Source organism: Salvelinus sp. IW2-2015, unplaced genomic scaffold (genome assembly GCF_002910315.2).
Source record: "Salvelinus sp. IW2-2015 unplaced genomic scaffold, ASM291031v2 Un_scaffold2002, whole genome shotgun sequence".
In the NCBI taxonomy this organism is placed as follows: domain Eukaryota; kingdom Metazoa; phylum Chordata; class Actinopteri; order Salmoniformes; family Salmonidae; genus Salvelinus; species Salvelinus sp. IW2-2015.
The window spans coordinates 75691-101665 of NW_019943352.1; the positions used below are offsets into that span (position 1 = coordinate 75691).

Here is a 25975-nt window from a genome sequence, read left to right on the forward strand (position 1 = left end):
CAATCAAGACCTAAGATAAGGGGAGGTGAGAGGAGTTCCTAACTAATCAATTACCTAAATTGATCTATCAAGTACACGGGGGGAGTGAAAAAACCTGCGACACTCAGCCCTCCAGGAATTAAGTTTGAAACCTTGTATTAAACTGGGCCAGTGCTTTACCTTGGACAGGTCGTTGTATTAAACTGTGCCAGTGATTTACCTTCTGGACAGGGTCTGTTATTAAACTGTGCCAGTGATTTACCTTCTTGGACAGGTCGTTGTATTAAACGGGCCGTGATTTACCTTCTGGACAGGTCGTTGTATTAAACTGTGCCAGTGATTTACCTTCTGGACAGGTCGTTGTATTAAACTGGGCCAGGGATTTACCTTCTGGACGAGTCGTTGAATTAAACTGGGACAGTGATTTACCTTCTGGACAGGTCGATGTATTAAACTGGGCCAGTGCTTTACCTTCTGGACAGGTCGTGTATAAACTGGGCCAGTATTTACCTTCTGGACAGGTCGTTGTATAAACTGGGCCAGTGATTTACCTTCTGGACAGGTCGTTGTATTAAACTGGGCCAGTGCTTTACCTTCTGGACGGGTGCTGTATTAAACTGGGCTTTACCTTCTGGACAGTCGTTGTATTGTCGAGAGAGCATGTATGTGATGGCACTAAAATCCTCTTCTGTCTCGTTTCTGACTGAACTGCAGGAAGATCAATCTCCTTTCTGACATCGTTGGGACCGCTGACCACCAGGGCTTGCTCTTACACCACCAGGAGAGGAATCATGTATTAAATGAATAGACTGAATGGCTGAACGAACAAACCAACCAACCAACCAACCAACCAACCAAACAACCAATCTCAGAAACCCAGAACTAAATCTTGCATAACTCCGTCAAATACCATTTTATTTACGTACCTTGTCCATGAGAGATTAATAACCAACCAACCGACCAATCAACCGACCAAGCAACCAACCAACCGACCAATCCACAACCGACCAAACAACCAACCACCAATCAACCAACCGACCAATCAAAACCAAACCACAAGCCACCAACCGACCAAGCAACCAACCGACCATTCAACCAACCGACCAAGCAACCAACCAATCAACCAACCAACCATCCGACCGACCAATCAACCAAGCAAGCGACCAATGAATGAATGAAAATACTTAGAAGAAATGTTGCTGTGTTCTATCTATAGACGTGTTGTTTTTCACCACAGTGTGGTTGGTATAGGGGCTCTGTAGGAGTATGGTTCTCACCAGTGTGGTTGGTGTTGGGGCTCTATAGTAGTATGGTTCTCACCACAGTGTGGTGGGGTTAGGGGCTCTATAATAGTATGGTTCTCACCACAGTGTGGTTGGTGTAGGGGCTCTATAGTAGTATGTGTTCTCACCACAGTGTGGTTGGTGTAGGGGCTCTATAATAGATGGTTCTCACCACAGTGTGGTTGTGTAGGGGCTCTATATTAGTAGGGTCTCACCACAGTGTGGTTGGTGTAGGGGCTCTATAGTAGTATGGTTCACACAGGTGGTTGTGTAGGGGCTCTATAATAGTTTGTTCTCACCACAGTGTGGTTGGTGTAGGGCTCTATAATATTATGGTTCTCACCACAGTGTGGTTGGTGTAGGGCTCTATAATAGTATGGTTCTCACACAGTGTGGTTGGTGTAGGGGCTCTATAATAGTATGGTTCTCACAACAGTGTGGTTGGTGTAGGGGCTCTATAATAGTATGGTTCTCACCACAGTATGGTTGGTGTAGGGGCCAGTGTAGGTCACTTCCTCCATGACACAGTCTCCTGGCTGGGGCTTCCCTGGGGTGACCAGCGGGGGGATATGGGCGTGGTAGTAGTGCTTACAGCTCAGCAGCTGAGCCGTACCGGGGTACAGGGCGATGCCTGCTCACAAACAAGGACAAGAAAATAAAGTTTCATCAAGAAAACCAAGAATTAAATCAAATTGAACACGTTCTCTCAAAAAAACATAAATATAAGCATGATATTCTGTTTTTAAAAAAAAGTATGTTTAAAAACGATATTCTCTCTGATCAGTATTGTAACAAATAAAACCTGCTAAATTGACACCTTTATTAAACATAGGGTAAAGTTGCCCCTGGACGCTGATCTAGGGTCAGTTTTCATCCCACCCCCCACACTAATGTTTAAGGTTAGGATTGAGGGAGGCTGATCCTAGATCTGTACTTAGGAGCAGTTCCACCAACCTGGGGGAGAGAAGACATCCACCTCCTTGTATGTGACAGACATGACGGGGTGACTGAGCTTCTCCATGAAGTCGGTGATGGTTTGATAGGCCAGGAACACAGCCACAGCAGTCAACACCAGGTAGATGAACAGCAGCAGGACAGTGAACACGTTCTTCAGACAGGCCTTGTTGAATAGTGTAAATGGATTGCTGTTCACTATGTCCTCCTCTGGAATAATACGGTAAATATAAAAGGTATAAATAAATAAAGGCCAAAATGATAAAATAATAATTAAATGGTAAAGACAGATTGTTAATCAATACATGAATTACATATTATAAGTAATAAAGATAATATGAATATTATGAATATTAATATGAATAATTACAGTAGTATGAATATTATAGTAGTCTTTACAATATTATTTTTTGGGAATAGACTAGAATAGGATAGAAAAGAATAGAATAGACTATAATAGAATAGGATAGAATAGACTAGAATAGGATAGAATAGACTATAATAGAATAGGATAGACTAGAATAGGATAGACTAGAATAGGATAGAAAAGAATAGGATAGAATAGACTATAATAGAATAGGATAGACTAGAATAGGATAGAATAGGACTATAATAGAATAGAATAGACGATAGTAGAACAGACTAGAATATACTATAATACGAATATATACTACAATGATAGGAAAAGAATAGGATAGAATAGAAAAGAATAGGATAGAATAGAATATAAAATACAATTGAATAAAGTAAAAAAACAAAAAAACAAAACACCTGGTAGAACACTGGCAATGGATTCTTCTGGCTCCTCCAGGCCACCGTTGGCACTGTCATTGTCTTGGTAGAAGTCTGGGGTTTGAAGTTCTTCCTCGTCGTTGAACTGTATCAAATAACGTTACAGATTTATATCATTAATGGTTGATTTAACACAAAGTATCAGTGTATATAAAGTACACAGTGTCTTCCACTTTCAGATCAGGTAGGTCTGTAGACTTCCAAGTACCCTACGGTAATTGTAAAGCAAACGTCTTAAAAGTCAGCTGTAAGTCACATGATATTGTTTCTTTACGAGGATCACCTCCAAGAGAAGTCCCAATGTTTTCCGCCCAACTTCCTGAAAGGTGATCGATCAATACAGATAGATACGATTGTAAAGTAATTGATAATGATATGAAATCAATAATCAATTAAAATCCGTCAGTGGCAGAACTTACTTCGTGGTATGACCGGGAGGTCTCCTTCGGAAGCATTCCGATTCGTCTTCAAAGAATACTTCGACTTACTATATAGTTAATTAAAACTTCGGATATTATAAATGATCCATTTTTATTCATAATATAATTTTCTCATCATGTGGATCTCACGCAGGTAGAGATTTTAAACTGGTGGATTCGTTCACGTTCGTGCGTAGTTATTAAGCAGCAGAAAACACCTATATTGTACTACTATTCTGCGAGCACTGACGATGACGTCACTCATTCCTATGGTAATGAGGAAACTTCCAAAATAAAAGCCCACATTTCAAAACATGGCAGGGTGGATAACTCATTAAAAATGTATTACATTTTAATCAATGTCGATTTTTATTGTGCTTATAAACAAATGAAAAAAGGAATTTGTGTAAAAAATGATTAAAAGTTATTTTAAGACCATGTTGCCAATATTGGGCTTATGGTGAAAAAAAAAGTTTCTTTGTGCCGATTTAAAAGTCTGTAGAATCGTTATATGGTTTCATTTCATTTCAACAAGTGTTCAGCATATGTGGGAACTCCTTCAAGACTGTTGGAAAATCATTCCAGGTGAAGCTGGTTGAGAGAATGTGTGCAAAGCTGTCATCAAGGCAAATGGTGGCTACATTGAAGAATCTAAATGTTAAATATATTTTGATTTGTTTAACACTTCTTTGGTTACTACATTATTCCATATGTGTTTTTTCATAGTTTTGAAGTCTTCACTATTATTCTACAATGTAGACAATAGTAAAAATAAATAAAAACTCTTGAATGAGTAGGTGTGTCCAAACTTGAGACTGGTACTGTAAGTATTCAGACCCTTTGCTATGAGACTCGAAATTGAGCTCAGGTGCATTCTGTTTCCATTGATCATCCTGAAGATGTTTCTACAACTTGATTGGAGTCCACCTGTGGTAAATTCAATTGATTTGATATGATTTGGAAAGGCAAACACCTGTCTATATAATGTCCCACAGTTGACAGTGCATGTCAGAGCAAAAACCAAGCCATGAGGTCGAAGGAATTGTCCATAGAGCTCCGAGACAGGATTGTGTCGAGGCACAGATCTGGGGAAGGGTACCATAACATTTCTGCAGCATTGAAGGTCCCCAAGAACACAGTGGCCTCCATCATTCTTAAATGGAAGAAGTTTGGAACCACCAAGACTCTTCCTAGAGCTGACCGCCCGGCCAAACTGAGCAATCGGGGAAGAATGGCCTTGGTCAGGGAGGTGACCAAGAACCCGATGGTCACTCCAACAGAGCTCCAGAGTTCCTTTGTGGAGATGGTAGAACCTTCCAGAAGGACAACCATCTCTGCAGCACTCCACCAATCAGGCCTTTATGGTAGAGTGGCCAGACGGAAGCCACTCCTCAGTAAAAGGCACATGACAGTATGCTTGAAGTTTGCCAAATGGCACCTAAAGACTCTCAGATGAGAAACAAGATTCTCTGGTCTGATGAAACCAAGATTGAACTCTTTGGCCTGAATGCCAAGCGTCAAGTCTGGAGATAACCTGGCACCATCCCTACGTTGAAGCATGGTGGTGGCAACATCATGCTATGGGGATGTTTTTCAGCGGCAGGGACTGGGAGACTAGTCAGGATTGAGGGAAAGATGAACGGAGCAAAGTACAGAAAGATCCTTGATGAAAACCTGCTCCAAACTTATGACTCAACTAAGTCACCTCAACAACACAACCCTAAGCTGTTTAAACACACTATTTTATCTATGTTGTACTTAGATGAAGATCAGATTAAATTTGATGCCCAATTTATGCAGAAATCCAGGTATTTCCAAACGGTTCACATACTTTTACTTGCCACTGTATGTAAATAAGGTATTTCGTTTTAAATGTTTAATACATTTGCTAAAATTTTAAAAACAGTTTTCACTTTGTCATTATGTATTGTGTGTAGACTGATGAGCCTGCTGTTTTATTTCTACCTGATAATTAATTGCACCCACCTGGTGTCCCAGGTCTAAATCAGTCCCCTGATTAGAGAAATCCCCACTGTGTCCCAGGTCTAAATCAGTCCCGATTAGAGGAATGCCCCACCTGAGTGTCCCAGGTCTAACTCAGTTCCTGATAGAGGGGAATCGCCCAAATCAGTCCCTGATTAGAGGGAATCACCACCTGTGTCCCAGGTCTAAATCAGTCCCTGATTAGAGGGAATCACCCACCTGTTCCAGCTAACATCCCTATAGGAAACCCCACCTGGTGTCCCAGTCTAAATCAGTCCCTGATTAGAAGGATCACCCACCTGGTGTCCCAGGTCTAAATCAGTCCCTGATTAGAGGGAATCACCCACCTGGTGTCCCAGGTCTAACTCAGTCCTGATTAGAGGACGCCCAAACAGTCCCTGATTAGAGGGGAATCACCCACCTGGTGTCCCAGGTCTAAATCAGTCCCTGATTAGAGGCACCACCCTGGTGTCCCAGGTCTAAATCAGTCCCTGATTAGAGGGGAATCACCCACCTGGTGTCCCAGGTCTAAATCAGTCCCTGATTAGAGATCACCCACCGTGTCCCAGGTCTAACTCAGTCCCTGATTAGAGGGAATCACCCACCTGGTGTCCCAGGTCATATCAGTCCCTGATTAGAGGGGAATCACCCACCTGGTGTCCCAGTCTAACTCAGTCCCTGATTAGAGGGGAATACCCACCTGGTGTCCCAGGTCTAAATCAGTCCCTGATTAGAGGGGAATCACCCACCTGGGTTCCCAGGTCTAAATCCAGTCCCTGATTAGGGAATCACCCACCTGGTGTCCCAGGTCTAACTCAGTCCCTGATTAGAGGGGAATAACCCACCTGGTGTCCCAGGTCTAACTCAGTCCCTGATTAGAGGGAATCACCCACCTGGTGTCCCAGGTCTAAATCAGTCCCTGATTAGAGGGAACACCCACCTGGTGTCCCAGATCTAACTCAGTTCCTGATTAGAGGGAATCACCCACCCTGGTGTCCCAGGTCTAACTCAGTCCCTGATTAGAGGGAATCACCCACCTGGTGTCCCAGGTCTAACTCAGTCCCTGATTAGAGGGGAATCACCCACCTGGTGTCCCAGTCTAACTCATTCCCTGATTAGAGGGGAATCACCCACCTGTCCCAACTAAATCAGTCCTGATTAGAGGGGAATCACCCACCTGGTGTCCCAGGTCTATATCAGTCCCTGATTAGAGGGGAACAATGAAAAAACACATTGGAACTGGCTTAGAGGTCCAGATTTGACTTTGAGAGCACTAAACAATAGTTTTCAACATATTTTTTTATGCTTTATTTATTTCACCTTTATTTTAACCAGGTAGGCTAGTTGAGAACAAGTTCTCATTTACAACTGCGACCTGGCCAAGATAAAGCAAACCAGTTCGACACAAACAACAACACAGAGTTACACACGGAATTAACAAGTGTACCAGTATTGGTGTAAACTTTCTAAAGAAATGCTGGTATAAATAATACAATATATATATTTAAGTTACTTACTTTTTAACAAAGTTATTACATTTAAGTTAATTATCAATAAAAAAAATGTTAAGGTGGTTGCAATGCTGTGAAAAAAATTGTTGTACTGCACTAGAGTAGTGGTTCCCAAACGTTTTCGCTCGGGTCCCCCCTTCCAGTATTGGGGAACATCTACCCAATTTCGAAATTGCACCTCGTGCATTCTAATATTACAACAACTGCACTAGATTTTTTTTTAAATCCGATATTCCTAAAGTTTAGTACGTCTTTGTAGAGGGACTCTTATTTTGAGGAAAGAAACTCCGCGACCGTGCTGCCAGCATTATATCCTACTGTCAGGAGAACGGTAATATATTTGTAGGCATTGCCCTTAACTGCTTAACTGATGACAGGACAGTTACATTTTTTTCCCTCTCGGTAACTGTTATTGGATTGTGTGGAAGTGTAAACTGGTCCCAGAACGGGTTTAAAAGAGGCAACCAATTTGACCCGACTATCACATGCACAGCACACCACTTTTGGCCGCCGGCAAAACATATGATTCTTGGGAACGTGATCAGAAACCACATGACCCATCTACTGAACGTTAAGGGAAATCAAATATTTATCTGGGGACATGGATCAAGTTTACCTCAAACTTTAATTCCACTTTCTTCTCTAGTAGTCTACTTGTGTTCGCGGACTCATTTCTTGGTTTCTTAGGGTAGTTAGAGCGACAGAGAGAGAAAACCGGAACTAGGAAGCAAATTATCTCCTAAGAAGAGGACATCGGAATTATTTATGAATGTTGTTGAGGCTTGTCCAAATAACCAGGCAACCATGGTAACACCAGTGCAACTTTTTATCACATTTGTGCTTCTCGTGGTGAGTTTGGCAGACGATGTGAAACTAAAACACAAACCAGCTTCAAAACCTGTCCGACTGTTCACAGACGAAGATTTAAAAACGCACGACGGGAGTGAGGTAGGTACTCGTTATTATGTAGGTGTATGGGTAGGCTAGCTCTGGTCCATGGCGTTAGGTCGCGTTCCTTCACTAGTAGTAGTGGAGGAACACGCACAAACGACATGGACTAGAGCTATGGGTGTAGCTAACCCGTGATCTTCACTACAGCAGGACTAGGCTACAGTAGGCTAATGGAGGAATGAATAGCTCGTCTTGCTTATGTAAATGCAATGGACTATCAACGTGAGGGTGTGGTCAGCCAACACAATGACATCGTTTTCTTTATCACTAATAATGCTAATTGATCTATATAAAAAAAAAAAAGTAACATAATGTAACTGTTGCTGTGTTTTAGGAGGGGCATCCCATTTACATGGCCATAAAAGGAGTGGTGTTTGATGTTACCAAGGGAAAAGGTAAATAGTACACACAGTGTTGGTGTCCTCCCCATCTCTTGAACAGCTTGTTGATAACTTATCAAACTCCACAGACTGCTAGTGTGGCGTCCCAATGATATCACAGTAGTTCAGGCCAGTAAAGAGCCAAGATAAAGTTGTGTGTCAATGCTGAATGAATGATTCTTCACAATTAGAGGTCGACCAATTATGATTTTTCAACGCCGATACCAATTATTGGAGGACCAAAATAAGCCTATACCTATTAGTCGGCCGATTTTTATATATATATATTTGTAATAATGACAATTACAACAATACTAAATTAACAATGAACCCTTTTATTTGAACTTAATACATAAATAAAATCTATTTAGTCTCAAATAAATAATGAAACATGTTCAATTTGGTTTAAATAATGCAAAAACAAAGTGTTGGAGAAGAAAGTAAAAGTGCAATATGTGCCATATAAAAAAGCTAACGTTTAAGTTCCTTGCTCAGAACATATGAAAGCTGGTTGTTCAATATTCCCAGTTCTTCAATATTCCCAGGTAAGAAGTTTTAGGTTGTAGTTATTATAGGAATTATGATGCGCCGACTATTTTTCTCTTTACCATTTGTATTTCATATGCCTTTGACTATTGGATGTTCTAATAGGCACTTTAGTATTGCCAGCCTAATCTCAGGAGTTGATAGGCTTGAAGGCTCTTAGCATTGCTAAGAGCTGCTGGCAAACACAGTAAAGTGCTGTTTGAATGCTCAGTCAGACTGCTCTATCAAATCATAGACTTAATTATAATAAAGACACAGAAATACGAGCCTTTGGTCATTAATATGGTAAAATCTGGAAACTATAATTTCGAAAAACAAAAGGTTTATTCTTTCAGTGAAATACGGAACCGTTCCGTATTTTGTCAAACGGGTGGCATCCCTAAGTTAAAATATTGCTGTTACATTGCACAACCGTCAATGTTTTATCATAATTATGTAAAATTTTGGCAAATTAATTACGGTCTTTGTTAGGCAGAAACACAGTTAGCAGCGAGCCAGGCGGCCCAAACTGCTGCATATACCCTGACTCTGCTTGCACTGAACGCAAGAGAAGTGACACAATTTCCCTAGTTAATGTTGGCTGCTAACATGCATTTAAGAAAGGCACTGATGTTGTAAGTCGCTCTGGATAAGAGCGTCTGCTAAATGACTTAAATGTAAATGTTTATGGTTAGGTACATTTGTGCAACGAATGCCACCGCATTGATTATATGCAACGCAGGACAAACAAGTTAAACCAGTAATATCATCAACCATGTGTAGTTAACTAGTGATTATGTGAAGATTGATAGTTTTTTTATAAGATAAGTTTAATGCTAGCTAGCAACTTACCTTGGCTCCTTGCAGCCACAAGGTCCTTTTAAAGCTGCACTCGCGTAACAGGTGGTCAGCCTGCCACGCAGTTTACTCGTGGAGTGCAATGTAATCGGCAATAATCGGCGTCCAAAAAGGCAGATTACCGATTGTTATGAAAACTTGAAATCGGCTCTAATTAATCATGCCGATTTAAATCGGTCGACCTCTATTCACAATCACTGGTATCTACATAGGAAGCTGTGTAATTACCAGGGTTGGGGTCAATTCCATTTCAATTGCAGTCAATTCATAAAGTAAACCAAATTCCAATTCCACATTTTTCTACTTGAAGAAAATTGGAATGTCAGTGTACTTCCTGAATTGTCTGGAATTTAAATAGAATTGACTCCAATCCTGGTAATTACATTGGAAATAACAAGATAGATAACAGGGGAAGAGGATAAGGGGGTTTCGATGTGAGGCCCACACAAACTGCAAATATGTAACAGCTGTAAGTACCGAGGAGCTATTATTACAGAGGGACTAATATAGTTTATCGTTGTAGAGTTCTATGGGAAAGATGGACCATACAATACCTTGGTTGGAAAGGACTGCACAAGGGCTGTGGCCAAAATGTCCCTTGAGCCAGCTGATCTGACTTCTGACACTGTGAGTAAAGGAAAACAAAACAAACGGTTGGGCTGGGGAAGGGCGTGCACGTCATAAAGGGGTGCAGCGTGTCATGAAGGGGAAGGGGTTGCAGCGTCATAAAGGGGGCAGCGTCGATGAAGGGGAAGGGGTTGCAGCGTCATGAAGGGGTTGCAGCGTCAATAAAGGGGTGCAGCGTCTGAAGGGGAAGGGGTGCAGCGTCATGAAGGGAGGGGTGCAGGCGTCTGAAGGGGGTGCAGCGTCATAAATGGGAAGGGGTTGCAGCGTCATGAAGGGGAAGGGGTGCAAGCCTCAATGAAGGGTGCGCGCGTTCTGAAGGGGAAGGGGTGCAGCGTCATGAAGGGGTGCAGCGTCATGAAGGGGTGCAGGCGTCATGAAAGGGAAGGGGTGCAGCGTCATGAAGGGGGAAGGGTGCAGCGTCTGAAGGAGGTTGCAGCGTCATGAAGTGGGAAGGGTGCAGCGTCATGAAGGGGTGCAGCGTCCAATGAAGGGGTGCAGCGTCATGAAGGGAAGGGGTGCAGCGTTCATGAAGGGGGAAGGGGTGTGCAGCGTCATGAAGGGGAAGGGGTTGCAAGCGTCATGAAAGGAGGGGCAGTCATCGATAGAGGGGCTAGCGCATAAGGCGGAAGGGGTGAAGGAGGGTTGCAGCGTCATGAAGGGGTGCAGCGTCAATGTAAGGGAAGGGGTTGCAGCGTCATGAAGGAAGGGGTGCAGCGTCATGAAGGGAAGGGGTGCAGCGTCATGAAGGGGAAGGGGTGCAGCGTCATGAAGGGCGAAGGGTGAGCGTCTGAAGGGGTTGCGCGTCATGAAGGGGTGCAGCTCAAGTAGCTGAATGCAGGTCATGAGGGTGGACAGCGTCAATGAAGGGGCTGCAGCGTCAAGAAGGGGTGCAGCGTCGAATGAAGAAGGGTGGTGCAGCGTCAAAGGGAAGGGGTGCAGCGTCATGAAGGAAGGAGCGTAAAGGGGTGCCAGCGTCATGAAAGGGAAGGGGTATGCAGCCGTTCATGAAGGGGAAGGGGTGCAGCGTCATGAAGGGGAAGGGGTGCAGCGTCATAAAGGGTGCAGCGTCATGAAGGGGAAGGGGTGCAGCGTCGAATAAGGGGAAGGGTTTGCAGCGTCATGAAAAGGGAAAGGGGTGCAGGCGTCATAAAGGGGTGGCAGCGTCAATGAAGGGAAGGGGTGCAGCGTCATGAAGGGGAAGGGTGGCAGCGTCATGAAGGGGAAGGGGTGGCAGCGTCATAAAGGGGTGCAGCGTCATAAGGGGAAGGGGTTGCAGCGTCATCAAGGTGCAGGCTGGAAGGGGATCAGCGGTCATGAGGGGAAAGGGTCGCAAAGGCACGTCATGAAGGAAGGGGGCGGCTAAGGGTGCAAGCACGAGGAGTACTCATGAAGGGTGAAGGGGTGCAGCGTCCATGAAGGGAAGGGGTGCAGCGTCATGAAGGGGAAAGGGTGCAGCGTCATGAAGGGGAGGGATGGGCACGCGTCATGCAAGGGGAAGGGAATTTGAGCAGCGTCATGAAGGGGAAGGGGTGCAGCGTCATGAGGGAAGGGTGCGGTAAGAAGGGAGGGCGCAGCGTCATTAAGGGGAAGGGGTGCAGCGGCATGAAGGGGAAGAGTGTGCAGCGTCATGAAGGGGAAGGGAGTGCAGCGTCGGGAAGGGGGCCTCATGAAGGGGAAGGGGTGCAGCGTCATGAAGGGAAGGGGTGCAGCGTCATGAAGGGGAAGGCGGTGCAGCGTCATAAAGGGGAAGGGGTGCAGCGTTCATAAGGGGAAGGGTCGCAGTCGTCATGAACGGGGAAAGGGGGTGCAGCGTCATGAAGGGGAAGGGGTGCAGCGGTCATGAAAGGGTGCGGCTGAAGGGAGGGCACGTCATGAGGAAGGGGTGCAGCGTCATGAAGGGAAGGGGTGCAGCGTCATGAAGGGGAAGGGGTGCAGCGTCAATGAAGGGAAGGGGTGCAGCGTAAAAGGGGAAGGGTGGCAGCGTCATGAAGGGGAAGGGGTGCAGCGTCATAGAAGGAGGAAGGGTGCCAGTCGTCCATGAAGGGGAAGGGGTGCAGCGTCATGAAGGGGAAGGGGTGCAGCGTCATGAAGGGAAGGGTGGCAGCGTCTGAGGAGTTGCAGCGTATGAGGGAAGGGGTGCAGCGTCATGAAGGAGAAGGGTGCAGCGCATGAAGAAGGGGTGCGTCATAGAAGGGCGAGTCATGAAGGGGAAGGGTGCAGCGTCATGAAGGGGAAGGGGTGCAGAGTCAGTGAAGAGGGAAGGGTGCAGCGTCATAAGGGGAAGGGTGCCAGAGGTGCACGTCATGAAGGGGAAGGGTGGCAGCGCATAAGGGAAGGGGGGCAAGCGGTGCAAAGGTGCACCATGGAAGGGGAAGGGGTGCAGCGTCATGAGGGGAAGGGGTGCAGTGTCATAAAGGAAGGTGCAGCGTCATGAAGAGGGTGCGCTCATGAAGGGTGCAGCGTCAGTAGGGAAAGGGGGTGGCAGCGTCATGAAGGGGGGGTGCAGCGTCATGAAGGGGAAGGGAGCAGTCAGAAAGGGCAGCGTCATGAAGGGGAAGTGGCAGCGTCATGAAGGGAATGGGGTGCAGCGTTCCATGAAGGGGAAGGGGTGCAGCGTCTATGAGGATGCAGGACTAGGAAGGGGTGCAGCGTCATGAAGGGGTTAAGGGGTGCAGCGTCCATGAAGGGAAGGGGTATGCAGCGTCGGATGCAGCATAAAGGGAGGGTGCATGCGTCTGAGGAGTGCAGTAGAAGGGAAGGGGATGCAGCGTCATGAAGTGCGGCATGAAAGGGGCACGCATAGGTTCAAAGCTATGAAGGGGAAAGGGTGCAGCGTCATGAAGGGGAAGGGGTGCAGCGCATGAAGAGGGAAGGGTGCCAGCGTCATGAAGGGAAAGGGGTTGCAGCGTCATGAAGGGGAAGGGTGCAGCGCATGAGGGGAAGGGGTCAGCGTCATGAAGGAATGCAAGCATCATAAAGGGGAAGGGGTGGCAGCGTCATGAAAGGGGAAGGGGTGCAGCGTCAATGTAAAAGGATGCAGCATCATGAAGGGGGAAGGGGCGCAGCTCATGAAGGGGAAGGGGTGCAGCGTCATGAAGGGGAAGGGGTGCCAGCGTCATAAAGGGGTGCAGCTTCATGAAGGGGAAGGGTGGCAGCGTCAGAGGGGAAAGGGGTGCAGCGTACTGAAGGGGAAGGGTGTGCAGCGTCAATGAGAGTGGGAAGGGATGCAGCGTCATAAAGGGTGGGCAGCTTCGAATGAAGGGGGAAGGGGTGAGCGTCATGAAGGGGAAGGGGTGCAGCGTCATATAGGGGAAAGGGGTGCAGCGTCAGAAGGGGAAGGAGATGCAGCGTCAATGAAAGGGAAGGGGGCAAGCGTCATGAGGGGAAGGTGTGCAGCGTCAGAAGGGGAAAGGGGTGCAGCGTCATTGAAGGGGAAGGGGTTGCAGCGTCATGAAGGGAAGGTGCAGCGTCATGAAGCGGGAAGGGGATGCAGCGTCATAAAGGGGTGCAGCTTCATGAAGGGGAAAGGGGTGCAGCTTCATGAAGGGGAAGGGGTGCAGCGTCATGAAGGGGAAGGGTTTGGCAGCGTCCATAAAGGGAAGGGTTGCAAGCGTCATAAGGGTGCAGCCGTCCATGAAAGGGGAAGGGGTGCAGCGATAAAGGGAAGAGGGGTGCAGCGTCATGAAAGGGATGGCAGACTCCATAAAAGGGGAAGGGGTGCAGCTGTCCAAATGGTTCCCGAGTGTGGCTCAGTATTGTAGAGCATGGCGCTTGGCAACGCCAGGGTTAGTGGGTTCATTCCCACGGGGGGATTCAGGATGAATATGTATGAAACTTTCCAATTGTAATTCGCTCTGGATAAGAGCGCTCCGTAAAATGACTTAAATGTTAAAATGTAAATAAGAGGGAAGGGGTTGCAGCTCATAAAGGGTGCAGCAATAAAGGGGAGGTACAGCGTCATAAAGGGGTTGCAGCTTCATAAAGGGGAATACGGGTGTAGCGTCATGAAGGGGTGTGCAGCCGTCATAAAGGGAAGGGGTGCAGCGTCATAAAGGGGAAGGGTGCAGAGTCAAAGGGGAAGGGTCAGCGTCATAAAGGGAAGGGGTGCAGCGTATAATTAAAGGGTTAACGCATAAAAGGGGTGCAACGTCATAAAGGGGAAGGGGTGCAGCGTTATAAGGGGAAAGGGGTGCGCATCATAATAGGGGAAGGGATGTGCAGCATTCATGAAGGGGAAGGGATGCAGCGTCATAAAGGGGAAGGGGGGTGGCAGCCATCATAAAGGGGAAGGGGTGGCAGCGTCATAAAGGGGTCGCACGTCCATAAAGGGTGCAACGTCATAAATAAGGGGAAGGGGTGCAGCCGTTTATAAAGGGGTGCAGCGTCCATAAAGCGGGAAAGGGGTGCAGCGTCATAAGGGTGCAGCGTCATGAAGGGGAAGGGGTGCAGCGTCATCTAAAGGGGTGCCAGCGTCCATGAAGGGGAAGGGGTGCAGCGTCATGAAAGGGAAGGGGGCAGCGTCATGAAGGGAGGAGGTGGCAGCGTGCATGAAGGGGAAAGGGTTGCAGCGTCACATGAAGGGGAAGGGTGGCAACGTCATGAGGGAGAAGGGGTTGCAGCGTCATGAAGTGGGAAGGGGTGCCACGTCATGAAGGGAGAAGGGATCAGCGTCATGAAGGGGAAGGGGTGCAGCGTCAAAGAGGAAGGGTGCAGCGTCAATGAAGGGGAAGGTGGTGCAGCCGTCATGAAGGGGAAGGGGGGCAGCGTCATAAAGGGGGAAGGGTGCAGCGTCATGAAGGGAAGGGGTGCAGCGTCATGATGGAGGGGACGTGGATTAAGACAGGGTGCAGCGTCATAAGGGGAAGGGGTGCAGCGTCCATGAAGGGAAGGGTGCAGCGTCATGAAGGGAAGGGGTGCGAGCGTCATGAATGCAGCGCTGAAGGCGGTGGCAGCGTCATGAAAGGGAAAAGGGTCAGCGTCAGTGAAGGGGAAGGGGTGCAGCGTCATGAAGGGAGGGTGCAGCGTCATGGAAGAGGGCAGCGAGAAGGGGTGCAGCGGCATGGGAAGGGTTGGGAGTAGAAGGGAAGGGTGCAGCGTCATGAAGGGGATAGGGGTTGCAGAGTCATATGCAGGGGAAGGGGTGCAGCGTCATGAAAGGGGAAGGGTGCAGGTCATGAGGAAGGGTGCAGCGTCATAAAGGGAAGGGGTGCAGCGTCATGAAGGGAAGGGGTGCAAAGTCGTCATGAAAGGAAAGGTGGTGCAAGCGTCATGAAGGGGAAGGGGTAGCGTGTCAATAAGGAAGGGTGCCAGCGGTCATGAAGGGTGGGGTCACGTCATGAAGGGGCGCATGAAGGGTTGCAGCAGTCATGAAGGGGAAGGGTGCAGCGTCATGAAGGGGAAGGGGTGCAGCGTCATGAGGGAAGGCGTGTGCGTGCAGCGTCATAGGGGAAGGGGTGCAGCGTCATGAAGGGGAAGGGGTGCAGCGTCATGAGGGAAAGGGGTGAGCAGTCATGAAGGGGAAGGGTGCAAGCGTCATAAGGGAAGGGTGCAGTCAAGAAGGGTGCAGCGTCATGGAAGGGAAGGGTGCAGCGTCATGAAGGGAAGGGGTGCAGTGTCATGAAGGGGGCAGCTCATGAAGGGAAGGGGTGCAGCGTCATGAAGGGGTTAATGCTCAGCGTCATGGAAGGGGTGCAGCGTCATGAAGGGGAAGGGGTGCAGCGTCATGAAGGGAAGGGGGTGCAGCGTCATGAAGGGGAAGGGGTGCAGCGTCATGAAGGGAAGGGGTTGCAGCGTCATAAGGGGAAGGTGCAGGTCATGAAGGGAAGGGTGCAGCGTCATGAAGGGGAAGGGGTGCAGCGGTCATGAAGGGGAAGGGGTGCAGCGTCATGCAGGATAGGGCAGCGATCATCGGAAGGGGAAGGGTGCAGCGTCATGAAGGGGAAGGGTGCAGCGTCATGGAAGGGGTGCAGCGTCATGAAGGGGAAGGGGTGCAGCGTCAGAAGGGGAAGGGGTGCAGCGTCATGAAGGGGAAGGCGGCTGCAGCGTCATGAAGGGGAAGGGTGCAGCGTCAGAAGGGGAAGGGGGCAGCGTCATGAAGGGTGCAGCGTCATGAAGGATCAGCATCATAAAGGGGAAGGGTGTGCAGCGTTATAAAGGGGAGGGTGCAGCATCATGAATGGGGAAGGGGTGCAGCGTCATAGGAAGGGGCAGCTCATAAGGGGAAGGGTGCAGCCGATAAAGGGAAGGGTGCAGTCTAAAGGGAAGGGGTGCAGCGTCATAAAGGGGTTGCAGCGGGCATAATGGGTGCAACGTTCATAAAGGGGAAGGGGTGCAGCGTTATAAAGGGGTGCAGCGTCATAAAGGGGAAGGGGTGCAGCGTCATAAAGGGGGTGCAGCGTCATGAAGGGGAAGGGGCTTGCAGCCGTCATAAAGGGTGGCAGCGTCATGAAGGGGAAGGGGTGCAGCGTCATGAAGGAGAAGGGGTGCAGCGTCATGAGGGAAGGGGTGCAGCGTCATGAAGGGGAAGGGGTTGCAGCGTCATGAAGGGGAAGGGATGCAGCGTCATGAAGGGAAGGGGTTGCAGCGTCATGAAGGGGAAGGGGTGCAGCGTCATGAAGGGGAAGGGGGCAGCGTCAATGAAGGGAAGGGGTGCAGCGTCATGAAGGGGAAGGGGTGCAGCGTCATGAAGGGAAGGAGAGGTATGCGGAGGGTGCAGCGTTCATGAAGAAGGGGGGTGCAGCGTCATGAAGGGAAGGTGCAGCGTCATGAAGGGGAAGGGGTGCAGCGTCATAAGGGAAGGGTGCTGCAGCGTCATGAAGGGAAGAGGTTGCAGCGGTCATGAAGGGAAGGGTGCAGCTCATGAAGGGGAAGGGTGCAGCGTCATGAAGGGAGAAGGGTGCAGCGTCATGAAGGGGAAGGGAGGATAAGGGGAAGGGGTGCAGCGTCATGAAGGGGAAGGGTGCAGCGCCATTGAAGGGAAGGGGTGCAGCGTCATGAAGGGGAAGGGGTGCAGCGTCATTAAGGGAAGGGGGCAGCGTCATGAAGGGGAAGGGGTGCAGCGTCATGAAGGGAAGGGGTGCAGCGTCAGAAGGGAAGGGGTGCAGCGTCATGAAAGGGGAAGGTGCAGCGTCATGAAGGGGAAGGGTGCAGCGTCATGAAGGGAAGGGGTGCAGCGTCATGAAGGGGAAGGGTGCATGCCGCGTCATGAAGGGGAAGGGGTTGCAGCGTCATAAGGGAAGGGTGCAGCGTCATGAGGGAAGGGTGCAGCGTCATGAAGAAGGGGTGCAGCGTCATGAAGGGGAAGGGGTGCAGCGTCATGAAGGGGAAGGGGTGCAGCGTCATGAAGGGGAAGGGTGCAGCGTCATGAAGGGGAAGGGGTGCAGCGTCATGAAGTGGAAGGGTCAGCGTCATGAAGGAAGGGGTGCAGCGTCATGAAGGGAAGGGTGCAGCGTCATGAAGGGAAGGGGTGCAGAGTCATGAAGGGAAGGGGTGCAGGTGCATAAAGGGGGAAGGGGTGCAGCGTCATAGGGGAAGGGGTGCAGCGTTCATGAAGGGGAAGGGGTTGCAGCGTCATGAAGGGGAAGGGGTGCAGCGTCATGAAGGGGAAGGGGTGCAGCGTCCATGAAGGGGAAGGGGTGCAGCTCATGAAGGGGTGCAGCGTTCAGGAAGGGGTGCAGCGTCATGAAGGGGTGCAGCGTCTGAAGGAAGGGGAGAGGGGCTGCGCGTCATGAAGGGGAAGGTTGCAGCGTCATGAAGGGGAAGGGGTGCAGCGTCATGAAGGGGAAGGGGTGCAGCGTCATGAAGGGGAAGGGGTGCAAGCCACGTTCATGAAGGATGCAGCATCATGAAGGGGAAAGGGGTGCAGCGTCATGAAGGGGAAGGGGTGCAGCGTCATGAAGGGGGCTGCAGCGTTCATGAAGGGGAAGGGTGCAGCGTCATGAAGGAAGGGGTGCAGCGTCATGAAGGGAAGGGTGCAGCGGTCATGAAGGGAAGGGGTGCAGCGTCATGAAGGGGAAGGGGTGCAGCGTCATGAAGATGCAGCATCATAAAGGAAGGGGTGCAGCGTCATGAAGGAAGGGGGCAGCGTCATGAAGGGAAGGGGTGCAGCGTCATGAAGGATGCAGCATCATGAAGGGGAAGGGTGCAGCGTCATGAAGGGAGAAGGGGTGCAGCGTCATGGAATGGGGAAGGGGTGCAGCGTCATAAAGGGGTGCAGCTTCATGAAGGGGAAGGGTGCAGCGTCATGAAGGGGAAGGGGTGCAGCGTCATGAAGGGAAGGGGTGCAGCGTCCATGAGGGGAAGGGATGCAGGGTCATAAAGGGGTGCAGCTTCATGAAAGGCGGAAGGGGTGCAGCGTCATGAAGGGGAAGGGTGCAGCGTCCATGAAGGGGAAGGGGTGCAGCGTCATGAAGGGGAAGGGTTGCAGCGTCATGAAGGGGAAGGGTGCAGCGTCATGAAGGGAAGGGTGCAGCGTCATGAAGGGGGGGTGGGCAGCGTCCATGAGGGGAAGGGGTGCAGCTCATAAGGAGGGGGCAGCGTCTGAAGGAAGGATGCAGCCGTCATAAAGGGTGTTTGCAGCTTCATGAAGAGGGGTGCGGTCATGAAGGAAGGGGGCAGCGTCATGAAGGGGAAGGGTTGCAGCGTCATAAAGGGGAAGGGGTGCAGCGTCATGAAGGGGAAGGGCGTTTGCAGCGTTCCATAAAGGGGAGGGGATGCAGCGTCATGAAGGGCGTGCAGCGTCATTAAAGGGGAAGGTGCGAGCCGTCATAATCGTCCCGTGTATGGCCTCAGGTTGGAGAGCATGGCGTTGCACGCCAGGGTTCGTGCGGTTCATTCCCACGGGGGGACCAGATGAATATGATGAACTTTCCAATTTGTAAGTCGCCTCCTGGATTAAGAGCCGTCTGTAAACTGCACTTAAATGTAAAGTGTAAATACAAGGGGAAGGGATCAGCGTCAAAAGGCAGCATCTAAGGTCACAGCGTCACTAAAGGGGGTGCAGCTTCATAAAGGGGAAACGGGGTACAGCGTTCCATAGAAGGAGTTGCAGCCTTCAAAAAGGAACGTGACGCATGAAGCGGGCGCAGCCGTCATAAAGGGGAAGGGAGGTCATAAAGAGCATGCCGCGTCATAAAGGCGGAAGCTGCGCGATCAGGGAGTCTGCAAGCGTCATAAAGGGCGAGCATAGGGTTGCAAGCGTCATAGAAGGCGGTGCAGCGTATAAAGAAGGCTGCAGCACGCATGAAGGGAAGGGCTGCAGGCGCATTATAAAGGGGAACGGGTGCAGCATCATGAAGGCGGAGAGTGGGCATAAGGGCAAGGCCTTGCATCACTAAAGGGGAAGGGTCACGCCAGGAGCAAGGTCTATGGTTTGGACAAAGGGAAGGGTTGCAGCCGTATAAAGAGGAAGGGTGCAGCTCACTAAAGGGGAAGGGGTCAGCGGCAAAAGTGTGCAGCGTCATAAATGGGTGCAACGTCATAAAGGGGAAGGGGTGCAGCGTTATAAAGGGGTGCAGCGTCATAAAGGGGAAGGGGTGCAGCGTCATAAAGGGGAAGGGGTACAGCATCATAAAGGGGTGCAGCGTCATAAAGGGGAAGGGGTACAGCGTCATAAAGGGGACAGTTAAATGGATGGTTGGACAAGGTAAAGATGGCTGTAGTAGATGGCTAGCTAACTGTTGACATGAAACTAAACTAGAGTTTTAATCCCGGTGTTGAGCTTGTGTGTAGCAGGCAGCTAATTCTCATATGACATGTTTGTAGAATGTTAAGTCCCCTTGTTGACTGATTGCATTTTTTTGAGTTTTTCAATTGTGTAGAAATGCAGTAAATGTAAAAAAATAAAAATCCTTGGGGGGGATGATGCCCCTGTGTAGATGTTTAACTCCCATCGAACCCTTTTTGCAGAACTATAAAGGGTTCTTCAGAAATGGTTCCACAAAGAACCCATAGAAAACCCTTTTTCCCCTCTCTCTAGTATTCTCTTAGTAATTAAATGGGTGTGTCTTGTCCTTTTTTTTCTCCCCCCTCTCTTTCAGACGGGCCTTACTGAAGAGCAGCTCCAATCCCTTGAGAGTGTATTTGAGGGCACGTACAAGACAAAGTACCCTATTGTAGGCTACACCGCCATACGCATCCTCAACCAGGATGGTAGCCCCAATGAGGACTTCAAGCCTGAAGACCAACCTCATTTTAACGTCAGAGACGAGTTCTAATCCAAAGGAGTTTTTTGGCACTTTTTTTTTTGTTGTTGTTTGCTCTGATATATTTTTGGTACGCCCAAAAAACTGTGGAGACCATTAAGATTCAATACAGTGTGATCCTCAATTTGCTCATGATTTGAAAACTGATTATTTATGAATTCTCAGTCAGATCAAAATTGATAGGACTGTATGTCTTGATGTTCTTTGATGAAGCCCATAAAGGTGGCCTTACCAAGGGATAGGCAGCCATGTGTTTCAGCTCTATTTTCTTTACCTTATTTTAGAGACCATATTTATATCTTTAAAAGAGATGTACTTTAAGATATCATTTTTATGTTGACGTCAATGAGAACATGGAATGTTTGTTACTATGTTGTTAGTAAAAAAACACTTTCTAAAATGTATTGACATCTTAGGAACTGAATGTTTTCCATTGGTAATTTAAATCATTGTAATTGGTTAAATGAGCTAGGAAGCTGCACAGGCCCTATACCATTAATGTAATGTTAAAGTAGTTTAAAATATTATTATTATTATTATTACTATTATTAAAATAGTAGGAGCGAAAGGTTTGTTGGATCATTTTTGCATTTCCACCTGGATAGGACAGGTAGTATTCTCCTGGATAGGACAGGTAGTTTCCTCCTGGATAGGACAGGTAGTTTCTCCTGATAGGAAGTACTTCCTCCTGATAGACAGTAGTTTCTCCTGATTAGACAGAAGTTTCCTCCTGCTAAACAGATTAGTTTCCTCCTGATAGCGACAGGAAGTTTGCCTCCGATAGACAGGTATTCCCCTGGATAGGAAGGTTAGTTTCCTCCTGTATAGACAGTAGTTCCGATCTGGATAGGACAGGTACGTTCATCTGGATAGACAGGTAGTTCCTCCTGAATTAGACAGTAGTTCCATATGGATAGGAACAAGGTTTTCCACGATAGAACAGGTAGTTTCCATCGGACAGACATTAGTCTCTCCTGGATAGACAGTTAGATTTCCCCTTGAATAGACAGGTAGTTTCCTCCTGGATGGCAGTTAGTTTCCATCTGGATTAGGAACAGTAGTTTCCATCTGGATAGGACAGTTATTTCCTCCGGATAGGACAGGTAGGTTTCCTCTGGATAGGACAGGTATTTCCTCCTGATAGACAGGTAGTTCCTCGACAGACAGTAGTTTCCTCCTGATAGACAGTAGTTGCCTCCAGGAGGTAGGACAGCTAGTTTCCTCCTGATAGACAGGTATTCCATCTGGATAGGACAGTAGTTTCTCTGGATAGAACAAGGTAGTTTCCATCCTGATAGACAGTAGTTTCCTTCCTGATAGGACAGGGTAGTTCCTCCTGGATTAGAACAGTATTTCCATCTGGATAGACAGTATTTCAGTAGACAGTAGTTTCCTCCGCATAGGACAGGTGTTCCATCCTGGATAGGACAGGTAGTTTCCCTCTGGATAGGACAGTAGTTCTCCTGGATAGAAGTATTCCTCCTGGAATAGGACAAAGTAGTTTCCATCCTGGATAGACAGGTCAGTTCCATCCGGATAGGACAGGTAGTTTCCTCCTGATCTAGCCGACCCAGGTAGATTTCCTCCGGATAAGACAGTATTTCCTCCTGGATAGAACAGTAGTTTCCATCTGATAGAAGTAGTTTCCTCCTGGATAGGACAGGTAGTTTCCATCTGGATAGGACAGGTAGTTTCCATCTGGATAGGACAGGTAGTTTCCATCTGGATAGGACAGGTAGTTTCCATCTGGTTAGGACAGGTAGTTTCCTCCTGGCTAGGACAAGTAATGCTACGTAATAGAATACAGTGCCTTCGGAAGGTATTCAGACCCCTTAACTTTTTCCAAATTTTGTTACGTTACAGCCTTACTCTAAAATTGATTAAATATACAACTTTCCTCAGCAATCTACACACAATACCCCATAATGACGAAGCGAAAACTGTTTTTAAAATTTTAGCAAATGTATTAAACATTTAAAACAAAAATACCTTTTTTATATACAATGGCAAGAAAAAGTATGTGAACCCTTTGGAATTCCCTGGCTTTCTGCATAAATTGGTCATCAAATTTGATCTGAACTTCATCTAAGTCCCAACAATAGACAAACATAGTGTGTTTAAACTAATAACACAGAAATGTTTGTATTCAATATAGACAAGAAAAATACATATTTTTAAACATTCACAGTGTAGGTTGGGAAAAGTATGTGAACCCCCAAGGCTAATGACTTCTCCAAAAGCTAATTGGAGTCATGCGTCAGTTAACCTGGAGTCCAATCAATGAGACGAGATTGGAGATGTTGGTTAGAGCTGCCTTGTCCTATAAAAAACACACACAATTTGAGTTTGTTATTCACCAGAAGCATTGCCTGATGTGAACCATGCCTCGAACTAAAGAGATATCAGAAGACCTAAGATTAAGAATTGTTGACTTGCATAAAGCTGGAAAGGGTTACAAAACTATCTCATTAGCCTTGATGTTCGTCAGTCCTCGGTAAGACAAATTGTCTATAAATGGAGAAAGTTCAGCACTGTTGCTACTCTCCCTTGGAGTGGCCATCTTGCAAAGATGACTGCAAGAGCACGGCGCAGAATGCTCAATAAGAAGAATCCTAGAGTGTCAGCTAAAGATTTACAGAAATCTCTGGAACATGCTAACATCTCTGTTGACGAGTCTACGATACGTAAAACACTAAACAAGAATGGTGTTCATGGGAGGATACCACGGAAGAAGCCACTGCTGTCCAAAAAAAACATTGCTGCACGTCTGAAGTTAGCAAAAGAGCACCTGGATGTTCCACAGCGCTACTGGTAAAATATTCTGTGGACAGATGAAACTAGAGTTGAGTTGTTAGGAAGGAAGGAACACACAACACTATGTGTGTAGAAAAAAGGCACAGCACACCAACATCAACACCTCATCCCAACTGTAAAGTATGGTGGAGGGAGCATCATGGTTTGGGGCTGCTTTTCTGCCTCAGGGCCTGGACAGGTTGCTATCATCGACGGGAAAATTAATTCCCAAGTTTATCAAGACATTTTGCAGGAGAATGTTAGGCTATCTGTTCTCCAATTGAAGCTCAACAGAAGTTGGGTGATGCGACAGGACAACGACCCAAAACACAGAAGTAAATCAACAACAAAATGGCTTCAACAGAAGAAAATACGCCTTCTGGAGTGGCCCAGTCAGAGTCCAGACCTCAACCCGATTTGAGATGCTGTGGCATGACCTCAAGAGAGCAGTTCACACCAGACATCCCAAGAATATTGCTGAACTGAAACAGGAGTGGTCCAAAATTCATCCTGACCATTGTGCAGGTCTGATCCGCAACTACAGAAAACGTCTGGTTGAGGTTATTGCTGCCAAAGGAGGGTCAACCAGTTATTAAATCCAAGGGTTCACATACTTTTCCCACCCTGCACTGTGAATTTGTGTTCAATAAAGACGTGAAACGTATAATTGTGTGTAATTAGTTTAAGCAGACTGTGTTTGTCTATTGTTGTGACCTAGATGAAGCTCAGATCAAATTTAACGACCAATTTATGAAGAAATCCAGGTATTTCCAAAGGGTTCACATACTTTAACTTGCCACTGTAAGTATTCATACCCTTTGCTATGAGACTTGAAATTGAGCTCAGGTGCATCCTGTTTCCACTGATCATCCTTGAGATGTTTCTACAACTTGATTGGAGTCTACCTGTGGTAATTCAATTTATTTGGACATTATTTGGAAAGGTACACACTGTCTATATAAGGTCCCAAGATGAACAGTACATGTCAGGAGCCAAAAACCAAGCCATGAAGCAAAGGTAATTGTCCGTAAAGCTCAGAGACAGGATTGTGATGAGGCACAGATTCTGGGGAAGGGTACCAAAACATTTTCTGCAGCATTGAATGTCCCAAGAACACATGGCTTCGTCATTCTTAAAGTGGAGGAGAGGTTTGGAACCACATAAGACTATTCCTAAAGCTGCCCTGGCCAATACTGAGCAGATCGGGGGAGAAGGGCCTTGGGTCAGAAAGGTGATCAAGAACACCGATGGTACTCTGACAGAGCTCCGAAGGAAGAACCTGTCCAGAGGAGAACCATCTCTGCAGCACTCCACCAATCAGGCCCTTATGGTAAAGTGGCCAAACAGAGCCACTCCTCAGTAAAAGGCATATTGACATCCGCTTGGCAGTTTGCCAAAAGGCACCTAAAGGACTCAGACCATGAGAAACAATCTTGGTCTTGTGGAAACCAAGATTGACTATTTGGCCTGTGAATCCAAGCTCACGTTTGGAGGAAAGCTGGCACCAATCCCGACGGGGAAGGCATAGTGGTGCAGCATCATGCTGTTACACGCAGGAGTGGCTTCGGGACAAGTCTCTTGAATGTCCCTTGAGTGCCCAGCCAGAGCCCATGTACTTGAACTCGAATCTTAACATCTCTGGAGAGACTTGAAAATGGCTGTGCAAGCGACTCTCGCATCAACCATGAGCAGAGCTTGGAGAGTCTGCAGAGAATGAATGGGAGAAACTCCCCAATACAGGTGTGCCAAGCTGTTAGCATCATAACCAAGAAAGACTCAGAGGCTGTAATCGCTGCACAAGGTGCTTCAACAAAGTACAGTCGGGCCAAAAGTTTTGAGAATTGACACATCAATATTATTTCCACAATTTGCTGCTTCAGTGTCTTTAAGAATTTTTTTGTCAGATGTTACTAATTGAAATACTGAAGTATAATTACGAAGCATTTCACAGTGTCAAAGGCTTTTATTGACAATTACATGAAGTTGATGCAAAGAGTCAATATTTGCAGTGTTGACCCTTCTTTTTTAAGACCTCTGCAATCCACCCTGGCATGCTGTCAATTAACTTCTGGGCCACATCCTGACTGATGGCAGCCCATTCTTGCATAATCAATGCTTGGAGTTTGTCAGAATTTGTGGGTTTTTGTTTGTACACCCGCCTCTTGAGGATTGACCACAAGTTCTCAGTGGGATTAAGGTCTGGGGAGTTTCCTGGCCATGGACCCAAAATATCAATGTTTTGTTCCCCGAGCCACTTAGTTATCACTTTTGCCTTATGGCAAGGTGCTCCTTCATACTGAAAAAGGCATTGTTCGTCACCAAACTGTTCCTGGATGGTCGGGAGAAGTTGCTCTCGGAGGATGTGTTGGTACCATTCTTTATTCATGGCTGTGTTCTTAGGTAAAATTGTCAGTGAGCCCACTCCCTTGGCTGAGAAGCAACCCCACACATGAATGGTCTCAGGATGCTTTACTGTTGGCATGACACAGGACTGATGGTAGCGCTCACCTTGTCTTCTCCGGAGAAGCTTTTTTCCGGATGCCCCAAACAATCGGAAAGGGGATTCATCAGAGAAAATGACTTTACCCCAGTCCACAGCAGTCCAATCCCTATACCTTTTGCAGAATATCAATCTGTCCCTGATGTTTTTCCTGGAGAGAAGTGGCTTCTTTGCTGCCCTTCTTGACACCAAACTATCCTCAAAGTCTTCGCCTCACT

The 25975-nt window shown here is 47.7% G+C and overlaps 2 protein-coding genes across 2 annotated transcripts in view; one reads left to right on the plus strand and one right to left on the minus strand.

Moving 5' to 3' along the window:
• Positions 1 to 3695, minus strand: part of pacc1 (proton activated chloride channel 1) — a 7784-nt gene extending 4089 nt beyond the window's left edge. The window contains 7 exon segments of the mRNA XM_070439890.1: positions 617 to 677; positions 679 to 709; positions 711 to 745; positions 1739 to 1893; positions 2217 to 2426; positions 2988 to 3093; positions 3428 to 3695. Of these exon segments, the coding sequence (XP_070295991.1) occupies positions 617 to 677; positions 679 to 709; positions 711 to 745; positions 1739 to 1893; positions 2217 to 2426; positions 2988 to 3093; positions 3428 to 3463 (634 nt within the window). The 5' untranslated portion in view covers positions 3464 to 3695.
• A 3575-nt stretch (positions 3696 to 7270) lies between these two features.
• Positions 7271 to 21032, plus strand: nenf (neudesin neurotrophic factor). Its single transcript, XM_024140075.2, has 4 exons — positions 7271 to 7869; positions 8207 to 8267; positions 10159 to 10262; positions 20300 to 21032. Exons 1-4 carry the CDS (start codon positions 7687 to 7689, stop codon positions 20474 to 20476), a joined length of 525 nt encoding a protein of 174 aa, XP_023995843.1. The 5' UTR covers positions 7271 to 7686; the 3' UTR covers positions 20477 to 21032.
• The last annotated feature ends 4943 nt before the right edge of the window (positions 21033 to 25975 follow it).

Bases quoted from the DNA above. Each gene is read 5' to 3' on its own strand.
- nenf (XM_024140075.2), top strand. From the start codon at position 7,687: ATGAATGTTGTTGAGGCTTGTCCAAATAACCAGGCAACCATGGTAACA. The intron at 7,870-8,206 runs GTAGGTACTCGT...GCTGTGTTTTAG, and splicing joins AAACGCACGACGGGAGTGAG to GAGGGGCATCCCATTTACAT. The intron at 8,268-10,158 runs GTAAATAGTACA...TTATCGTTGTAG, and splicing joins TGATGTTACCAAGGGAAAAG to AGTTCTATGGGAAAGATGGA.